Below are 19,862 nucleotides of genomic sequence, written 5' to 3'. Positions count from 1 at the left end.
AGCACTGGATGTTATTGTAGCTGTGTATTCTTTTGAAGAGGTGCTTTGCATTGTGAAGTCAGCCTGTTTGTGACTCAGTAAAGCACCCACATTAGTTTCTTACTGCATAGATACTATGGGAAGGCTTCTTCTGCAACTGTGCAGTCTTGGACAAAGCTGCTTTAGTGAGGCAGGTGCATTAGGGCCCCACACATTCCAAAACATTCCTCAAAATTTCAATCTTGAGCATTGCAGAAGCCTAATATTTATTTTAGAAATAAATGCTGTTTTTTGTTTCTTCCTGTATATTGAATTTCATGGAAACATTCTGAGAGGTTTTTGTTCTTTTCAAAGTTTTATCTTAATCACTTTGCTGTGATACGGTAGCTTTTGGATTTCAAAATATTTGATTTTAAACATGGGAGACCATTAAAAAGTGGGCTCCCCACCTTCATCTGTTGTGTAAAATAATACAATCAGTTCTGCTGCTTCAAAGTTCTTTAACTTTATATAGGTTGAGGCTTATGTACAGGCAAAAAGCAAAACTTAGTTGCAGCGGACTGCTCAGAGCTATCACTAAATTGTTTTACTACCTTACTCATTTTTAACAATTGCTTGGATAACTATGTCATTCTTCCCTAATCTGTTGCCTTCTAGATCTGAATTATAACTCCCATCACTTGTCAAACTTTCTACATGAAAGTACATGATACATGTAACCTAAGATACATGGAGGGTTTCAGAATCAGGGAGAATGATGCGAAGGGGCTTGATGGTGTTTAAAATGAAAAATCTCATCTTTTTTGTAGTATCTTATCATTTTTCTTCCTGTTAATTTGGATTGGGGCCTCATGAACTTTCAGATTGGCAAAAAGGCAGTGGAGTAGGGAATGAAAAACTAGCAGTTTGGCCCTTCTCAAATGAGCAAACATGGAGTCTTTGTAATTATAGGAGCAATTATTTCTTTTTCCTGTTTTGGGGCTAGTGGTACCCATACATATGATAACCATTAGGGCTGTATTAACACTGAAAGAGATCCATTTTGGTGTATGCATCAACTACAAACGGAGAGTGAGTTCCAGCCCTGCTTTTGGTAAAAAGCCAGCTGTGTGTTCTTGGGCTTCTCTTTCTCTTTCTCGTTCTCTTTCTCTTTCGCTTTCTCTTTCGCTTTCTCTTTCTCTTTCTCTTTCTCTTTCTCTTTCTCTTTCTCTTTTTCTTTCTCTTTCTCTTTCTCTCCCTCTCCCTCTCCCTCTCCCTCCCTCCCTCCCTCTCTCTCTCTCATTCTCATTCTCATTCTCATTCTCATTCTCATTCTCACTCTGCCCTAAGAAACATGCAATGGCAAACTGCTTTCAAAATTTTACCAAGAAAACTACAGGGACTTGTCCAGGCAGTTGCCAGGAGTCAAAACTGATATACGCTGATATACTCAAAGATATACACATAAAACTGACTCAAAGATACAAACACAGACAGACAGAAAGGCATTTATCAAACTATTTATTGAACCATTCTGCCATTTTCCTAACCTTTATGAAAGGAACATGGAACCCCTTTCATTCTCTTATTTTTGTTGCATTTCTTAAACCAACTTAAATTGCAATTGCTAGGGTTGACTTCTTGTAAGGCAATTTTTCCCCTCTGTCTTGATTTTAGGTCAGCTAACAGGAAACTACATGACAGTAATGATGGCTTAAGAAGTGCATTAGAGAACAGTTGGAGTATATACAACAGATCACTGGTAGGTTTGAACATTGCATATTCAACATGTAATTAATTATATATTAATTAGTAGATTGTTTTTTTCTTCTGGGCATCTCAATAAAACACCGAAATTGGAGTCCCTGAAATATAATAAATCTTCTGTATTTCTATCAAAACAATCCTAAGCTTTTTAAAATGGAAATAAGTCCTGTGTATTTAATGGGCCATAAATGTACATACTTTGATAGGTTAATTCTGTTTCTATTTAGAAAAAAAAAACCCACTGAATTACTTAGAATTGTATCTTGAGAAAAAAGTTTTGGTTATTGAATCTAATATTGCTTATTTATTTTATAATTTTGTATTTTTTTCTATAATTAAAGTAGATAGCATGCACATATAGAATTATTTTTTTATTTCATAAGAAAAATTATTTTTGGGAAAACATTATACCAAGGGGATGCTTCATTTAACTCCCTCCCCCCTACTCCCACCCCCCCAATTAGACACATAATGATTGAATATGTTTTTGTTTTGAATTTTCCAAAATTGAAATAACTGTAATCAAGAAAAAAATGTTTTGGTAGATAAAGAGATGATCTTAAACCAACTTTTTCCAGGTTATCTCAAAACTTTCTAATTCATGTGTGTGTTTTTCAGCGTCTAACAAATATTTCCCCTGGAAACACAGTGTCCAGAAGCAGTCCCAAATGTGGTCGTGGTCATTCTCCCCAAAATCCACAATACGACAGGTAGAATTGATTATGCCTTTAAAATGATACAGTTTGAAAAACTGAATATATATGTGTTAAGTAATATTCTAAAGACTGAGTCAAGCAGTTTTCTACCTTTCAGATACATTTCTTTTTCTAGAGCTTCATGATAAGGTTGGACTCATTCTCAGATTCAATCTCTGACAACCCAAGATAGGGTTGAAATAATGAGCATAGAATAATAGGGTTGGAAGGGACCTTGGAGGTCTTCTAGTTCAATCACCTGCCCATAACAGGAGAGCCTATATCATTCAGAACAAAATGGCTGTTCAGTGTCTTCTTGAAAACCTCCAGTGGTGGAGCACCCACAAATTTGGAGGCAAGCCATTCCACTGATTAATTATTCTCACTTGATAAAAGCTAGTTTTCATTGTTGCTGTGCATGATTAAACAGTGGGTTCTGAGTCTACAGTTCTTATTTTTAATACATGGATTGATCTGAGTTCATGACATTTCCATCTCTGGTGGTTTCTTTCTTTATCTCAAGAACCTGATTTAGGTTTGGAAAGTTATATTGGATTAGTCAGCAGTCTGTCTCTTCCTTATTCTGTAGCATCCAGATAGGAGCTAATTGGTATCACTAATCTTTCATAAAACGATTACAGTTACTAGAAGTTGAAGGACAGAGTACTGTTAGTTTGAGGTATCCAAAAATCCAAAAGGAGTCTGGTACCACCTTTTTATACCAACAAGCAGCGCAGTAGAATGATTAGATTGATGTAGGATTTAAATTAGGGTGAGATGGACTGGAGAGAAAAAGAAAGTATTTGAGTCTTGTTGTCAGTCTTTTAGTAGATTCTTCTGGGAATCAATCTGGATCTATAGATTTGTCTGTTGATCTTGTTGTGTGGGTAATTTAGTCTTTGGTATATATAGTTTAATTCAGGGGTGAAATGCTCCCAGTTCGGACCAGATCACCTGATCCAGTAGCGATGGAGGCGGGTGGTTTGGAGAACCGGTAGCAAAAATCCCTGCCTCCCCCCCCATACCCAGCTGAGCCACACAATCATCAGAGGCTTTTTTTTTACTTTTAAAAGCAACCCCTTTGACCGAAAAAATGCTTTTAAAAGTTAAAAAAAAAGCCTCTGATGATCGCGCGGCTCAGCTGCGATCTTCAGAGGCTTTTAAAAGAAAAAATCCCTTTTTTTCTTTTAAATGCCTCTGATGATCCATGCTGAGTTGCCTGATCGACAGAGGCTTTTTAAAAAAGTCTCTGCCAATTAGGCAACTCAGCTGGGATCATCAGAGTCTTTTGAAAGCATTTTTTTTACAACCTCTTCGCTGAAGAAAAAATGGTTTTAAAAGTTAAAAAAAAATTGGCCACGCCCACCCAGTCACATTACCCCACCCCCAAGCCACGCCCACAGAACCGGTAGTAACAAATTTTAGATTTCACCACTGGTTTAATTCCATCAGTCGGGTGTCTCTGTTAAATAGATGATACAGTTGGTGGTGTGCTCAAGATGGAAACTAGAAGCAAGTAGATACTCTGGGCAATTTGTAGGTTTCCTATAGTGCAGAGGTGTCCAGCCTTGGCTACCTTAAGACTTGTGGGCTTCAACTCCCAAAATTTCCCAGCCAGCATGTCCACAAGTCTTAAAGTTGCCAAGATTGGAGCCCCCTAATATGTATAACATAATGTTTATGGTAACTTTAATATAGAACATTGGTTGCCTACCCTATGCTGCTCTCTAGTGGAATCGTATGATCATCTAACAAGGGAAATGATTGTTGGAAACAGATGTATTGATTTTGTCCCTGAGAGATTTTCATGAATTAAAGTTAATACTTCTCATTCATTAATCATTTTGAATGGGAGCCTAGCATTTTTACTCTCTGGAATAATTTTGTAAATTTAAGACTTGGTATTATGTATATCACCTAAGTTAAGAAGAAAGTTTCAAGAAATACAAATTTTCTCTCAGTTTTCAGAATAGAGTTTCTCTAGCATGCATTTTTTGGGGAAATGCTTTAAGAGATGTGTGTTCTATTCTATGTTAACTACAAAATTTGAAGGAATTTAAACATTTTTTCCCCTTAAATTCTGTTTCTTAAACTTGAATGTTGAGAAATTGGGATGTAAATACTGTAATGAAATAAGCATATAAAAAACAAACTAGGCCTTAAGTGCTTTACTATTGTACTTTATTTTAATGTTTTAGCACTGTACTTCAAAAGACGTTTAACCACGATTAGTCTTTGAAATTATTCAGACTATTCTAGTGTAGTGGAACAGGATGACAACACTTATATATGTCTTAGTTGCAACTTCTATTTTATTTATTTATTTATTTATTTATTTATTTATTTATTTATTTATTTATTTATTTATTTATTTATTATTTATTAATTCAATTTGTATGCCGCCCCTCTCTGAAGACTCAGGGTGGCTCACAATGCATTTAAAAAAAAACATTTAAAAATTAAAAACATTAAAAACATTAAAACTCATTGCCGGATTGCAAGAGCGAGATCAACGGCCCCAAGCCTGCTGGAAAAGCTAGGTCTTCACCGCTTTTCGGAAGGCCAATAGGGTGGGGATGGTCAGGACCTCAGGAGGTAACTGGTTCCAGAGAGCTGGAGCAGCCACAGAGAAGGCCCTCCCCTGCGGGCCCGCCAGCCGGCATTGTTCAGCTGACGGGACCCGGAGGAGACCAACTCTGATCTTACCGGTTGTTGGGAGTTATGCGGTAGAAGGCAGTCTCGAAGATACCCTGGTCCTGAGCCATGTAGAGCTTTAAAGGTAATAACCAACACCTTGAATTGTGACCGGAGACAAATAGGGAGCCAGTGCAGCTCACGGAGAATTGGTGTAATGTGGGTGTACCTAGGTGCATCTATGACAGCTCACGCAGCTGCGTTCTGGACCAACTGTAGTCTCCGAACACTTTTCAAGGGTAGCCCCATTAACATTAGTACGTAGGTCTGCTCTCCCTGACTGAATGTCAGTATAATTATCCATATCCTCTGTATATTTCCCCATGTGAAATATAATTGGCTAAATGTCTAGAGGATCACAACACACTTCCTCAAATTTGTTCCATAGCAGGAATCCCTGTGAGGTAGGCTCGGTTGAAAGTAACTGCCGCAAAGGCTACGTTTTGTGGCTGAGGGTTTGAACTTTACCCTTTGCATTGCCTTTCCAATAGTTATGTCTCCTTATATCTCAATCAGGCTGTCTCATTCATCCTACGTGGATGAAGAGTATGACTCCCTCGCACTTTGTGATCCAATGCAGAGGATAAACTGTGAAGTTGACAGCTTGCCTGAAAGCTGCTTTGATAGCGGCTTGTCTACATTAAGAGATTCCAATGAATATGATTCAGAAGTGGAATCCAAGCATCAAAGAACATCTGAGAGAACACAGTGTCTGCAGGAAAACTTCCCGGGTGATGCTTCTGACACAGACGTAAGCTACGGAGCATGTTAACCATACATTTTAAAATGTTCAGATTGGTGTTTAAAAGCAGAATCACCTCCTGCTTGTCAGAGAGTTAACTAGAACCTCATATAAGATGGAAATACGTGTGTTTAAATAAGTAAAGGAATTGCAGGTTTTACATTTAATGTGGTTAATTGACCACATTATTTCTGTGGTTACTCTTCACAGAGTTTCGGGGGAAGAGTGGATGCTTATTCATTGCATCCCATCCTGTAGAATGACATAGTAAATATATATATATCCATCTTAACCTACAGGAAAGAGACGGTCTACAATTTTAATAGATGGAATGTAATAGTTGAAGAATTTACTCCAGTTCTCCAAGGGGAATCTGTAAATGCTACCCATACAAATGAAAAAAAATAATCTTGTATGACATGTATTAACTGAGAGTCAAATTGGATTATGGCAGTAGATTGATCTCTCTCTCTCTCCCCCTCCCTCCCTTTCATTAACAATAGTGTTTTCCAAGGCAGGTTAGTTACACATCTTGTTTTCTGCAGGTCCCAGAGATACGAGATGAAGAGGTATACAGTCCTGATGACGTAAATACAGTATTGTATTGGAAACCTGACCAGTCAGTCAATCAAAGCAGTTCTCGAGCTTCGACAAGGAAACACATCCCTGCATTCTCTCCACAGGTATCAAATATAGAGTGCCATATTTACTCTTAAAACCACAATGGCTGAGATTGAAAGGGCACCCTTCAGAACAACCAAAATATCAGTGTATTCAGTGTATCCTTGAATTTTTAAGCTCGAATTCTTCTTTCCCTTCCTATGTGCCGTTTCATTTTTTCACTATGTTTTTACTGTCAAAAGGTATTTTCCATATGGCATCAAGGAGCAACTGATGGAAATCTGAGGCCTTTTTTTGCAGTGAAGAACTAATCATGTTATTCTTTTGTTGACACATTATCCTATGGTGTACTTTATTGAATAAATAACTATAACTAGGTTTATAGTACAGTGCATTCTCTGAACCAAACAAGCTTGGCTTAGCATAAACATCCGGTACTATGGATGCCAATTCAGATGCAAGCTTCACTGATTTTATTGGCTATCAGATTATTATTTACAAAGCTCAGTGAAATCTTCAGAAAGAGTGCACCAACATCTTGTCTTGTTGTTATGTAACTGAGTTTCCTGAAATTTTATCTTTGAAAGTCTTTTATAATTTAAACTTAAAAACTTAACCCAAACAAAAAAAGTCCTCCAGTGATTTTAAGGCATGTTATGCTAATATAAAAATGTACTTTATGACATTTTTATAATGCATTATAAGACATAAAACACTTTTTAACATCTTTTATAATGAAAGAAAATTTTATACAAGATGAAAAAAAATAGTAACTTAAAAAGAAAAAATAGAAAAACCAAAAATGATGTAAAATAAGTGAGGAACCACAAAAGACAAACAAGAAAAGATATCTAAAGAAGTGACTTCTGATCTTTGCACAATTTGTAGTCATGTCAACTTTTCCACTTTTATAAATTGCCTATCTCAGTTTCCTTCTTCCTGGAAAAACCTCATTTTTAATTAGTAAATCCAGAAATCACCAGACATAAAGACATAAACTACTTTAAAATCTGTCAGAAGTCCACTAGAGTCGACCAATCTTCCCTGCCTCCTATCCTCTAAAACTGTTGGAGGAATAGGGAATATACCTCTCAGAGTTCTTACAAACTTGCTCAGACTTCATCCCTGAGCTCAACAGTAAATTATAGATCTCCAGACACTTAATCCTTAGTTCAGTTTCTCAGTTTGACTTGGCAGAAAACTCGCAAACACAGCTTGGCTAGATTAGAGAATTTACTGCAGACAAGAACAAAGCATCACATGTAACAAGTCGATTGTTCATTGCAGTGCAAAGATTTCAGGGAGTTTCATATTTTCTCAAGGCTTTAAATTCTGGCTTCTTGCTCTCACCCTTTTGAATGAAGGGGTATTTTGTATGTTGTTTGGTGACTTTGAGAGTTTGTGATATGTTTGCATAAAACTCATCTTCAGTCTGGGAATCCTTAATTCACCTTTGTTAACTGCGTCCTTTATGTTCTTGGCCAAAACAAATGTAAAGGGAACAATACTGGGAAGGCTTATTTACTCCACTGTTTCATTACTGATAGCCACCCAGATGACCCTTTTCGTTCCAAAGTTTTTGTTTATGTATTAATATCATAAGAGTACAGAAATACAAAAGAAAATAGTAGGAAAAATAAGAGAGGGAAAAGGGAAGGGAAAATTGTGGGAAAAGGGGGAAAAAGAAAAAAAAAGGCTTTGACTTCTGACTTCCTTTGGTGCCGTAGAATAAAATAATAACATCAAACCTAACTTTTTACTTTTACATAACAGTATAAACTAGCCATTTCTATAACAAAAGCCAAAGTCAAAGTTTCATTTTCTCCCTCCTTGAGCACTAAGTCTAGAAGCAGCTTCCAAGTAGAAACAAAAGTAATTGTATTTTTGTCTTTAATCAAAGCAGTCAGTTTAGCCATCTCCATCAACCTTCATATAAATAAGATACGAAAACATCAGTTCATTGGCCTTCAGGTCCACCAACTATATAGCAAGCCAAAATTTTATGAGTCACTCCTTTTAAAGGCAGCTATGTTTTGTGGTAGCAAATTTCATATTATGTAGAGTGGAAATACATATTTTTATGTTATTACTAAATCAGTGTTATTGGATATTTAGGCACTGTATCTTTTATAAATGATTAGGAAGTATACTTTTGAACTTGTACAAGCTCAGCATCTCTTTCAGTAAGAAATCCTTTTTTCAGAGTTTCTCTGGTTTAATGACATAATTTATTAAAGCAGCCACATCTTTAAGGGAGCCTTAAAGGAACTGACTCACTCGCCTGGAAAAATGTGATAGCTGCTTTAATAAGTAGAGCAGTTGCATTAGCATGGGTTTTAAAAAAATCTTTCCTTAAATAATGTTCAAAATATGTATAGCCCTAGTGAATCTCCTGAAAGAAAAAAAGAAATTTTAATTTTTCTCACCTGTTAATTTCTGTATGAACGGCTGTCATGCTACCACTTTTTAAAAGGCTTTGATTGACAAGGAAGGCTTTGCATCCTTCAGTTATTTCTTTGATAACTTTAGTTAAGTGGGAATCTATATAGTTTTCAGTATTCTAAATTGTACTATACTACTGGATTTATAGAAAGCATTGCAATATTGACATTGCAATAAATGAAAACACAAATATCATCCGTCCCAATCCCAATGATGTCCGATGAAATATTTTCATTATGCTGGTTTTCAGCGATGAAATTAATCATCATATCTAGAATTACAGCATAACCAACTAATTGTATTTATGTATATATACACACATGCTATTTGTTGCTCCAGTGTTAGCGCTGACAGCCTTAAAAATAAGATTGCTGAATCAAAGCTTAGTATTATTTTAATGTTGTCAATATGGTACATGTTTTGCTATATTAGGTTGATTCTATACACAGCAATTCCAAATACCCAAGCTCAGAGAAGGCCTACAAGATAGTTCTTGCCGGGGATGCAGCTGTTGGAAAATCTAGCTTTCTTATGAGGCTTTGCAAAAATGAATTTCGAGGAAACACCAGTGCAACCCTGGGTATGTTTTTTTATATTTTCCTTTTCTAGGGCACCCATAACTGCCTGAGCTAATAGATGAGTTTTGAAGATATTTCCCCCCTCAAAATATAGATACCATGTTTTGATTATAATAGTTTGTCTTTCAATCACCTCTACATTTGACTTTTTCCAGGGATCTTAAGACATCATATGTGGCTTTGTCCTGACCTATCTCAAAACTTCTGTTGAAGTTAAGAGGGAAACAGGGACAGACAGTAAAGTGGCAGAGAGATGGAAATGTAGTTAGGTCCATTCTCCAAACTAGAATACAGATTTTGACACTATATTACTTTGATATAAAATCTGAGAATTTCCTGAGAGAACAATTAAACACTGGGACAATCTGCTGGAGTTTTGTTGGAGTTTTCAATGCAGGTTAAATGTTCACTTGTTGTGATTGATTTACTGGATTCCTGCACTGAGCAGCAGATTAGACTAGATGCCCTGTAAAATGTAGACCATATTGTAGTAGGCTGTTACAGATTTATAAATCTGAAGATCAGCAGAAAAGAATCCAAAATAACAGGACAAGCAACTGCCAATAGAAATTCCTTGAATGACAGGTCTGCAACATGCCTCCTTTACTGACATGCTTATTGCCAGACCATTGGTTTCCCTGTCCACCCCTCCCTCGCCTAACCTCAAGCTACAGTAACTAGCAGCCCAGGTTTAGCTTTCTTGAAAAACCTACATGCACATGAAAATGAAATGTTGAGATCTTCAGCTCAAAGATGCTCCCAAAGGGGCATTCCCATTTGCACTTGTCCTTTTAGTGCCAACATTGTCAGGACAGTACTCTATTGAGCTCCAGACCTCAGAAGCTGATTGGCAAATGTCATCTGTTGGAAGCAGAGTCAAAGACTTGATTCTGTGAGGAGGAAATTATTTCTCATATTTGGAAGTGGACAAATAGCCAGATGGTACAGCGCAGTTTTCTACTTTATTATATCTTTTTGTCATCCTAGACGCTGGGCTTGTCAACCGGAAGGTTGGCAGTTCAAGATCTAAGCACTGTGTGATGGGGTGAGCTCCCGTTCTTGCCCCAGAGTTCTCAGTAATCTCACTTATTTTTATTATTATTATTATTATTATTATTTATTCGATTTGTATACCGCCCTACTCCCGAAGGACTCAGGGCGGTGAACAGCCAAACAATAAAATAACATAGACATAAAAAATTTAAAAACCAGATAAAATCAAATTAAATTATTTTGGCCCAGACAGATTAAAACACCCCAATAATTTAAAAACAGATTAAAATTTACATATTTAAAAGGGAAGAGATTAGGCCAAGCCCGCCTGCTGGAATAAAAAGGTCTTCACAGCGCGGCGGAAGGTGCGCAGATCCGGGATCCTCCGTATCTCCGGGGGGAGCTCATTCCAGACGGTAGGTGCCCCCACAGAGAAGGCTCTCCCCCTAGGGGTCGCCAGCCGACATTGTTTGGCTGACGGCACCCGGAGGAGTCCCTCTCTATGAGAGCGAACTGGCCGGTGGGAGGCTATTGGTGGTAGTAGGCGGTCCCGTAGATAACCAGGTCCTAAGCCATGGAGCGCTTTAACTCTGGTTATGTTTTTAGGTTTCATCCTATTGATAAATTCCAGATTCTTAACCTTAATTGAATTAAAGGATGGCTATTCAGTGCATTAAAGGATGTTATTTATTTTAAGGGGTTGACTTTCAAATGAAGAGACTCATTGTTGATGGAGAACCTACAGTGCTACAGCTTTGGGATACTGCTGGTCAAGAGAGGTTAGTTAAATTTATCTGATTTTATTTGAAATAAAAGATCTGTATTAGAAAATTATGTTTTGGTGCTGTCCTTTAAGTTAGTGATATTAGAATCTTCATAACAATGTCAGGAAACCTAGTGCATTTTGGAGAATGCCAGGTTAAGGAAAATAGCCTTAGAATGCCACAGAAAATGTCTTACGATTGAACAAAATGTAGATAATTTCAGCTTCCACTAGGTCCAGACAATGGTAAGGTATTTTACTCTGGAACAATTACAGGACACCTGGTATTTATACCTGATCTTGGATAGTAGTGGCCCATTGGACACTTAAAGCACTGGTTCTTTAAAGTTCAAACTAATCCTAAATTGCCACTATATTATTGGTACCAACTTAAAGGGTATGCAATGAAGCCTGATGTTCTGCCCCATCCCACATGCACACACACCAACAGACGTTCAAGAGTTAAAGACTAAACCAGCTGGCAAAATCCTTTTCCTTATGATAACGGAACTTGGCAACAACCTAGTGGCTGCCTGCCAAGAGTTTATTACTTATGAAGAGGAGAGATATCTTCTCCCCACTTCTGGTACATCAAAAGAAACAGCTCAATAATTACAGATTCAATCAAGTCCAGAGATAATCCAGCAAAGTCTATAGCAAAAGTCCGGCAATGCAGAATGGCGTGGAAGCTTTCAGCTTTGTTCGTCACAAGGTTTGACTGGCCACCACGCTCCCTTTTATACCTTGTGGGGTGTGGTCCAGTGACTCAGCCTAATCTCGGGCACGCCTTTTCTTCTGTTGCGCGCGCTTATCTCTGCAATGCTGGCGTGGATCCAGCCAAGACTCATTACCTTCATCACTGTCCATCTGTGGCTGCGTGGACGTGCTTGGCCCCGGCCCTATCTCTTGCCCTTCGGTGGACACCGAAGGCATTGCCAGAGAGGAGGGTCCTGGAGAGGGAGGCCTTGCCAACTCCTCTCGTTCACTCTCGGAGTCCTCTCCTGCCGATGACACAGGCTCAGGTAACAGAGCCATAACACCTTTACTATCTTAATTTCTTTCCTGCCATCCTTATGGATCAGATGTTTATGATTTTAATCTAATGAACTTAACCTGCTCTACAGACTAAGAAAAAAAAAAGCGGGATAGAAGAACTACAGCAAATTTTTAACTTTTTTTTAAAAGGTTCCGAAGTATTGCTAAGTCTTACTTCAGAAGAGCAGATGGAGTGCTTCTACTCTATGATGTTACTTGTGAAAAAAGCTTTCTTAATGTTCGAGAATGGGTGGATATGATAGCGGTAAGGATGTTTGATCTTACAAAATGTTCTAAGGAAACCTGTGTTTGAAATGTTATTAATGGTTGAGATGATTCAGACTCAGTGTGTTGCAGTACAGGTAGTCCTTGACTTACAACAGTTCATTTAATGACCATTCAAAGTTACAGCTGCACTTAAAAAAGTGACTCAGGACTGTTTTTTACGGATACAACTGTTGCAACATTCCTATGGTCGCATGATCAAAATTCGGATTGAACTTGGCAACTGATTCATATTTATGATGGTTGCAGTGTCCCAAGGTCATATGGTCACCTTTTTGCGACCTTCTGACAACCAAAGTCAATGCAGTGTCACTAACTTAATAACTGGAGGAAGTAATTTAACAACTGTGACAAGAAAGATTGTAAAATGGAGCATACTTCGCTTAACAAATGTTTCACTTAGCAACAGAAATTGTGGGCTCCATTGTGGTTATAAGTCAAGAACTACCTATACTAAATCTGAGGTCAACTCTATGCCTATATGTTTTCTGGAAGTCCCACAAGACCTGGCTATGTCATCAGGCCTGGGAGTTCAGGGACTGGTGAGATCTTGAGGTGGCTCCCTTGCTGATCTAATTTCTTGTGTGTTTTTATGCTTTATTTTTTTTTATTATGATGGTTTTGATATGCTTATTATTTTATATTTTTTTTTTGCTGTTTGTAGCCTAGAGTCTCCTCTTGTGAGATGGGCAACATATAAATTTAACTACTAAATATACATTAATATATATGATACAGTAACCCAACGGTTTTTTTATTTAAGCTAATTGAAAGCAGGGTGAAAATCTAATAATAACAAAAATGTTTTGATGGATTAGACTATTAAAATTTGTATTTTGTATTTAACATCAGAAGCCCCGGCATTAAAGTTCTATTCATTATAGGATGCCACACATGAAAATATCCCAATCATGATGGTGGGAAACAAATCAGATCTTCGTCAGACAGCTTCTGAAGAAGGACTGAAATGCGTACCTCTCAACTATGGAGAAAAGTTGGCCATGGTAAGAATGACATCCAATAGCTTGGAAAAATAAAAAAGATAATATTGAAAATAGAATCACATATTGAAATGGAAGCTTGAAATGTTAGAAGTTGAATCCTTGAGGTTCAGGCAATGTATAAAAACTTGATTTGAAAAAAATGCTATTGATATTGTAGTTTAGTGGGTGTTAGCAAACATTTGGAAAGTAACAGCTATTTAATGCAATATTTCAATCCTTTGGCACTTCTAGAAATTTTGGACATCAACTTCTACAATTTTCAGCCTGAAGAATAGCTGGAAATGATGAAAGTTGATGTTGAGAACATTTGGAAGGTATCATATCGAACAAAAGCGATTAGTTATTTTATTTTCAGTTTTGTCTTTTAATCATTTTTTGAATTGAATTTCCATGAAGGTAATTAATATACTTTCTGATTTTTTTTTAATCTAGACTTACAGTGCACTATTCTGCGAAACAAGTGCTAAAGACGGCTCTAATATTGTTGAGGCAGTGCTTCATCTTGCTCGGTATGTTCAGAGGCCATATATCCACACCTTTTAAAAAGTCATATTTGTTCAATGCCATTCATTTTTTTAAATGTACATTTGGTGTGTACATCTGTGTAAACTGGAATAGGTGGAATGAATAGTTTGGCATGTATACAGTTGGGTTTTTCTCCTTAGTTTCAAGACCAATTCCAGCTTTTCAGAGGCCATCAAAGGCTGTTCTTGGTGAATCAACTACCTTCTCACTGGTACTAAGTATCTTGTTCCATTTCCTCATTCAAGAGAAAGGTCTTTGCTCTCTTCCTTCAGGTTTAATTTTGAAGGATCAGATAAGACTACCAGAAGCTGTTCCTTGCACAATTAACTTTATGAAGTAAAAGTGGTTTAGTGGATCACTGCTGCTAGTGAATCCAATTAGATCTGAGGAAAACTGCACCTCAAGAACATTATTTCTTGGGGCTAAGTATAAAAGTTATTAGCATTGAGTCCTTGCAAGGCATCCTCTCCAATGACTACTGGCAAATCTCAATTATTTCAGATTTTGCAGGGTCCACTGAATATTTTAGGCCAGTAAGTATGCATAGTATACACAACCCCATGTATTGCCACGTTGTACTTCCCTAAAATATATGTGCATTAAATATATTTGCTCATTGCATATGAAGAACACTATATGTGTTTCATATAGATTGTAATGTAAAATTGGCTTGCTAGTAGAATCTTCATAAACTATAAAATATCAAAATAGTCTTAAAAAATAAGGATAGGTTTACACATTCAACATCTATTGGTAGATACTGCGGAGAATAGATACCTTCTGACAACAACCATGGTATGGAATGTCCCCATTATTTTAACAAGTTCCTTCCTCCATTGTTTGTGTTCCTGTCTGCTGCACAGAAAGATCTGCAGCCTTATGATGATGATCCATATAGCAAGCTGTTTCCATTATTGTGGCTTTTAACTGGGACCATTCTCTATAGCCAATTAAATGAGAATTATGGGATTGAAGTCTTGGATTGGGCTGCTCCAAAAAATGCCCAATTTTGATAGTCGTCTTCTGAATTCTATAATGTGTTCTCCAATCTTACTGTGTAATCAAAACTGGGATATATTTCATTGTAACTTTGGCAAGAGTGCTTCATTATTAAACTGATATGGGTTAATGAGTCTTTTGATAATGCACTTATAGATAGTCAGCAAATATCTATCTTTTAAATGTTTTTCCATGTCTAAATCAACATGAATTCCTGGTTTATGCGGGTTATTATAATGACATGGCTCATGAAATGAAAATCATGGAATGTCTGAAATCATGTCTTTTTATTTTTAGCAAGATTAAAAGTAGCGTTTGGTTGTAGCTTTGTGTTCAATTGTTCTTGCTGATACCATAAAAATACATTGGATTGTAGAAAGAGCCCCTTCTGCTTATTCATTTAGAATACAGAAAAATCTCTTAGGTATCATTGGCAACAGATACAGCAGAGATGTAACCATCTGAAACATTATTTTAAAATTAACTGTTACTGTGTGATAAGAGTCATTTCCAGAATTCTTTAGGCACTTTATTAAATGACAGTCGAATTAGAGTAGAGATTTCAAGGGAGTAAGTACAATATAATACAACTGTAGAATCTCCCAAATAATAGACAATAGGCTTTTAAAATTTAATTTTAGGAACAATACATTTATTTCAGAAATGAAATACAGGTAGTCCTCGAGATACAACGGTTCATTTAAGTCACGTGACCAAATTCAGATGCTTGGCAACTGACTCATATTTATGACAGTTGCAGTGTCCCAGGGACAAATTGCGACCTTCTGACAAGCAAAATCAATGGGAAAGTCAGATTCATTTAAAAACCATGTTACTAACTTAACAACTGCAGTGATTTACTTAACAACTCTGGCAAGAAAGGTTGTAAAATGGAGCAAAACTGACTTAACAACTCAGCATAGCAACAAATTTTGGGCTCCATTGTGGTCATAAGTTGGGGACTACCTGTAGTCTCTTCGTGATGTAAATATCAAAACATTAATGAAAAGAAACCTGGAAAACTTGCTTTCTAAAGATGTTTTATAACCTTATCCCAAAGGCACATTCCTGGACACCTTGACAGTTAGTGATTCAGTCCATGATCAAGATTATGTAGTTCTGTGATTCAGGATACTAAACCATTTATAAGGAAAAATGGAGTCAATGTTCTGGGCATGCATGAAGCCTTATTGCTGCTAGTACTAATTTTTTACTCAAATTGCAGTCCATAGGCAAACTTCCTTCCACAGTTCCCATTTATTTTAGCGCACTCTGTAGATGATAATTTGGATTTTCTGTGTGGATTGTGTCCAGAGCAGGAAAAATAATGCTAAAATGGGATGTTTCATCATGGCCCAAGACTGAAGTTTATTATGTAAACACCTCTTCTTGACAATACGTCTTCTCCTATGTTTGCCATTAAGCTAAGCACTGTAAATAGCATTAATTCACATGATATTTATTCATGTTCAGTGTACACGGTGAAAGCAAACTGTATCAATATGCAGTATTCATGAACCTTTACTCTTATTCAGCAAATGGTCACAATAAAGCAGGATAATTTTCCTTTGAAAATGCTTTGTCTGATCAAACAAACTATTGTTTTTCAGTGAAGTGCGAAAAAGAAGTGATAGCAAAGATGATGATAAAACAGTCACTAAGCTGGCTGGGACAACACTAAAAAAGTCGTCATTCACCAAAAACTGCTGCAGTGTATGAGAAGCAACTCCTTGGCCTCAAAGAAACAGACTTCTGTGGCAGTGGAAGAGGAAAAAATGAAAAGCATAGGTTGTTCCAGATGATCAGCAGAAGGAAAGATGGAACCAACTTTTCAGCTATGAGGCCCATAAGAGTCTAAGCAAAATTGAGATATGCTGCTTATTGAATGAACCAAGCCAAAAAGAATAAAATTCTTAGTTCGCCAGAGGAATTACTCACTTCTTCATTTATGCAGTTAAGATAATTCCATCTCAAATCAGCTGTGCCTTCATAAGCCAATCTGCTTATGCAATCATAAGCTCATTCTCTGCCTTGCATCGTGAAGAAATTTGTGATTCTTTATCACTATTCTTAAAGCTTGTGCAGTACTTGTTTTTGAAGGATATTCTGAAGCAATCAACTTTTCCATATCGTGCAGCTTTCGAGATCCTAGAAAAAGTAGTGATGGCTTGGGAATTGAACCTGAATTGGAAGAAAAATACAACTATCTAGAACTCTCTAGAAAAAAATGTACCCCTCCTTACGCTGAATTCCGAACGCTGCTGTTGGTATTACATAGGATCTCTGAGCAGAATGTATAGCTTCTTCATCTGTCAAGTGCCCTCCTGGAGTTTGGAGGGCAATTTGGACTATAACTGGATGCTGTTTTGAAATATAAGAAGTTGAAGTCCCAGCAATTCTGAAGAATGCTATGTAGAGAATGGCTATTATAAAATGTAGTAGATTTAATAATGGTAGATAACCTAGAGAATATTTCAGTTGTAAATATTGTTGCAGGGCTATACCATTTCAAACAACCTAGCAATCAGGAAGAAAGCTGAGCTACAAATTTTTGCCCTGATGTTTTAATTTTGTGTAGATTAGACTAAAGTTGCAAATGATATTTCTTCATGGATTCTCAGAATTTGGAACCACAAGATATTTTGTAACGAAGGGTTCTAACTAGGTGTGCATACATGCATAGTGGATTTATAATGATCACACTTTTCTTGTCCACATGCTGCAATTTAATGATTCATTCCTCCTCTTCCCAAATTTAAAGGAACAGAAGGCTGCAAAGGCTGAGATTGTAGTTATTACCTTCCCTTATCCCCAGAATAGTAAGTTGCTTTCTGAAACTGTTTGCTACCATTTTTGTACTTTGATGTCAAGAAGAAGGATCAAAATTTGTGAAACTTGATCAAAATCCTCATTCTTGATCTGGGTCTGAATTGAACATGAAAGCAACAAGGCCTCACTGAAGAAAATACCAGAAAGCAAATTCTCTATATTATTTATATAGAGAATTTGCTTTCTGGTATTCCAATCCTCCAACCCCAGGAGAGATTCTTTGGCCTTCCCCCAAGGCAGAGGTGTATTATCGTGGCAATTTTAAGACTTGTGGACTTCAATTCCCAGAATTCCCCATCCAGCATGGCTAGCTGGGGAATTCTGTAAATTGAAGTCCTCAGCTCTTAAAGTTGCCAAGGTTGGACAGCCCTGCCTCAAGGCATTGCTTTGCAACAAGGGAACCAATAGAAAGGCTGTCTGAACTTCTTTGCAAGAAATCTCCTTCATGCTTGGAAATTTAGAAAAGGTTTATAAGATTAACATCTACGTGGACTACATGAAATCCACAACATGCAACATGTGCACTTTAATATGATATCATAATGATAATCCTTGATGCTATACAAAACCCCAATTTTCCTGAGAATCTGATAAAGATCAGGAAATGCAAAAGTTTGTCATTCTGTTGGCTGGACTGAGAGGCAGTTTTATATGTTTTTAAAGTTTTACTAGATTCATATTTTTCTCCTTGATATATAAAACTAATCTGTTTTTCTAAATGCATAGGTTTTATTTTGCTTTACTGTGTTAAGCGTTCTCATTTTTAAGGAAGTTTTCATAGTTGAGACAATAGTTAGCTGATCACATTTGTCAATTTCTGTCCAAATTAGGAAATGAATTTAAATTCTACAGGTCTTGAAAATTATTAATTTTTCACAAGGCTATTTCTCTCTACTCTGATCTAGTGTCAGAATTTTTTTTTACAGCTGGATTCTCCATGCATTTTTTACAACCTGGTTGAAAGCTCCAGATTATCTTACTGACCAACTTCAAACCATTTAGATAAATAAATCGAAAAAATAAATACATTCTTTAATAATCTGAACCTAACTGTACTGGATCGATTTTAGGTATAATACGTGTTAGCCTTGGGCTCATGTTTACTATCCTTATTCCTAACAATTTATGATACAGTATTTGATCTTGAAGGACATTCTAAGCTAATTATTTTACTGTTAGAATACAAGCCAGGCTCACAAGCCACAATTTTCATCCTCTGTTTCTTTAACTAGAGTTCCATTGAGCTTGAACCCAGTGGAAGTTTGGATATTTGAAAGCTGAAATACAAGTAGTTGAGATTGGAGCAATTTTTTCCAAAGCAGTTACCACCAGACTACCCCATAACTCCTGTTAACCCTATGTAGCTTTACTGTTCTGTAGGGACTGGGGAAGTTCTAGAATAAGAATATCTGGAAGTATCTATGTTCAAATCTCCCTCATATAATGTTAAACTGTACATGAAGATTGTGTCCCTGAAAATGGTTGCTTTGTCATCAGATACAGATCAAGGAAGCTTACAACACTACAGTCTTTTTAATAGTGAGAATGTTTTGATGTAACAGTAGAAGAAAACCTATAGAATTAAGAGGAGTTCAGAAATGAAAGTTTTTGATACTAAGCCAACCCCAAAGCACAATTGTGCAAGTGAGTCACAAATGTTTTGCAGATTCTTTATTCTTTTATATTTGTGCTTCTCCTATAATGATTGAAGAGTGAAGTTTTCACTCTTCTCTTAATTATTTTGAAATTTTAAATATTTTTTTTTCAAAGTACCCTTTGAAATCCTCGCTTGGGATGTAAATAAGTCAGTGTAAGATAGTTTGTTTTGTTTTTTTAAATAAAGATTAGTTCATATGAATGATAAACCAATTACTGAGTATGTGTTAATTGCCTTGCTGAATGACATGCATGTACAAACCTAGATTTTTTAAA

At 36.6% G+C, this 19,862-nt stretch overlaps 1 protein-coding gene across 1 annotated transcript in view; it reads left to right on the top strand.

Annotated features, from left to right (window-relative positions):
* Positions 1-16,820, top strand: part of RASEF (RAS and EF-hand domain containing) — a 35,749-nt gene extending 18,929 nt beyond the window's left edge. Inside the window, exons 8-17 of the mRNA XM_070935625.1 lie at positions 1,636-1,720; positions 2,344-2,435; positions 5,631-5,865; positions 6,402-6,539; positions 9,352-9,499; positions 11,188-11,269; positions 12,439-12,553; positions 13,458-13,577; positions 14,010-14,086; positions 16,712-16,820. Of these exons, the coding sequence (XP_070791726.1) occupies positions 1,636-1,720; positions 2,344-2,435; positions 5,631-5,865; positions 6,402-6,539; positions 9,352-9,499; positions 11,188-11,269; positions 12,439-12,553; positions 13,458-13,577; positions 14,010-14,086; positions 16,712-16,820 (1,201 nt within the window). The remainder of the gene's footprint in view (positions 1-1,635; positions 1,721-2,343; positions 2,436-5,630; positions 5,866-6,401; positions 6,540-9,351; positions 9,500-11,187; positions 11,270-12,438; positions 12,554-13,457; positions 13,578-14,009; positions 14,087-16,711) is intronic.
* Positions 16,821-19,862: the final 3,042 nt, after the last annotated feature.

This window comes from Pituophis catenifer, unplaced genomic scaffold, assembly GCF_029215685.1.
Source record: "Pituophis catenifer annectens isolate HBS135680 unplaced genomic scaffold, rPitCat1.0.hap2 SCAF_2, whole genome shotgun sequence".
Lineage (NCBI taxonomy): Eukaryota > Metazoa > Chordata > Lepidosauria > Squamata > Colubridae > Pituophis > Pituophis catenifer.
The sequence above is the reverse complement of the archived record's forward strand: the minus strand, read 5'-3'. Positions and strand labels throughout refer to the sequence as shown.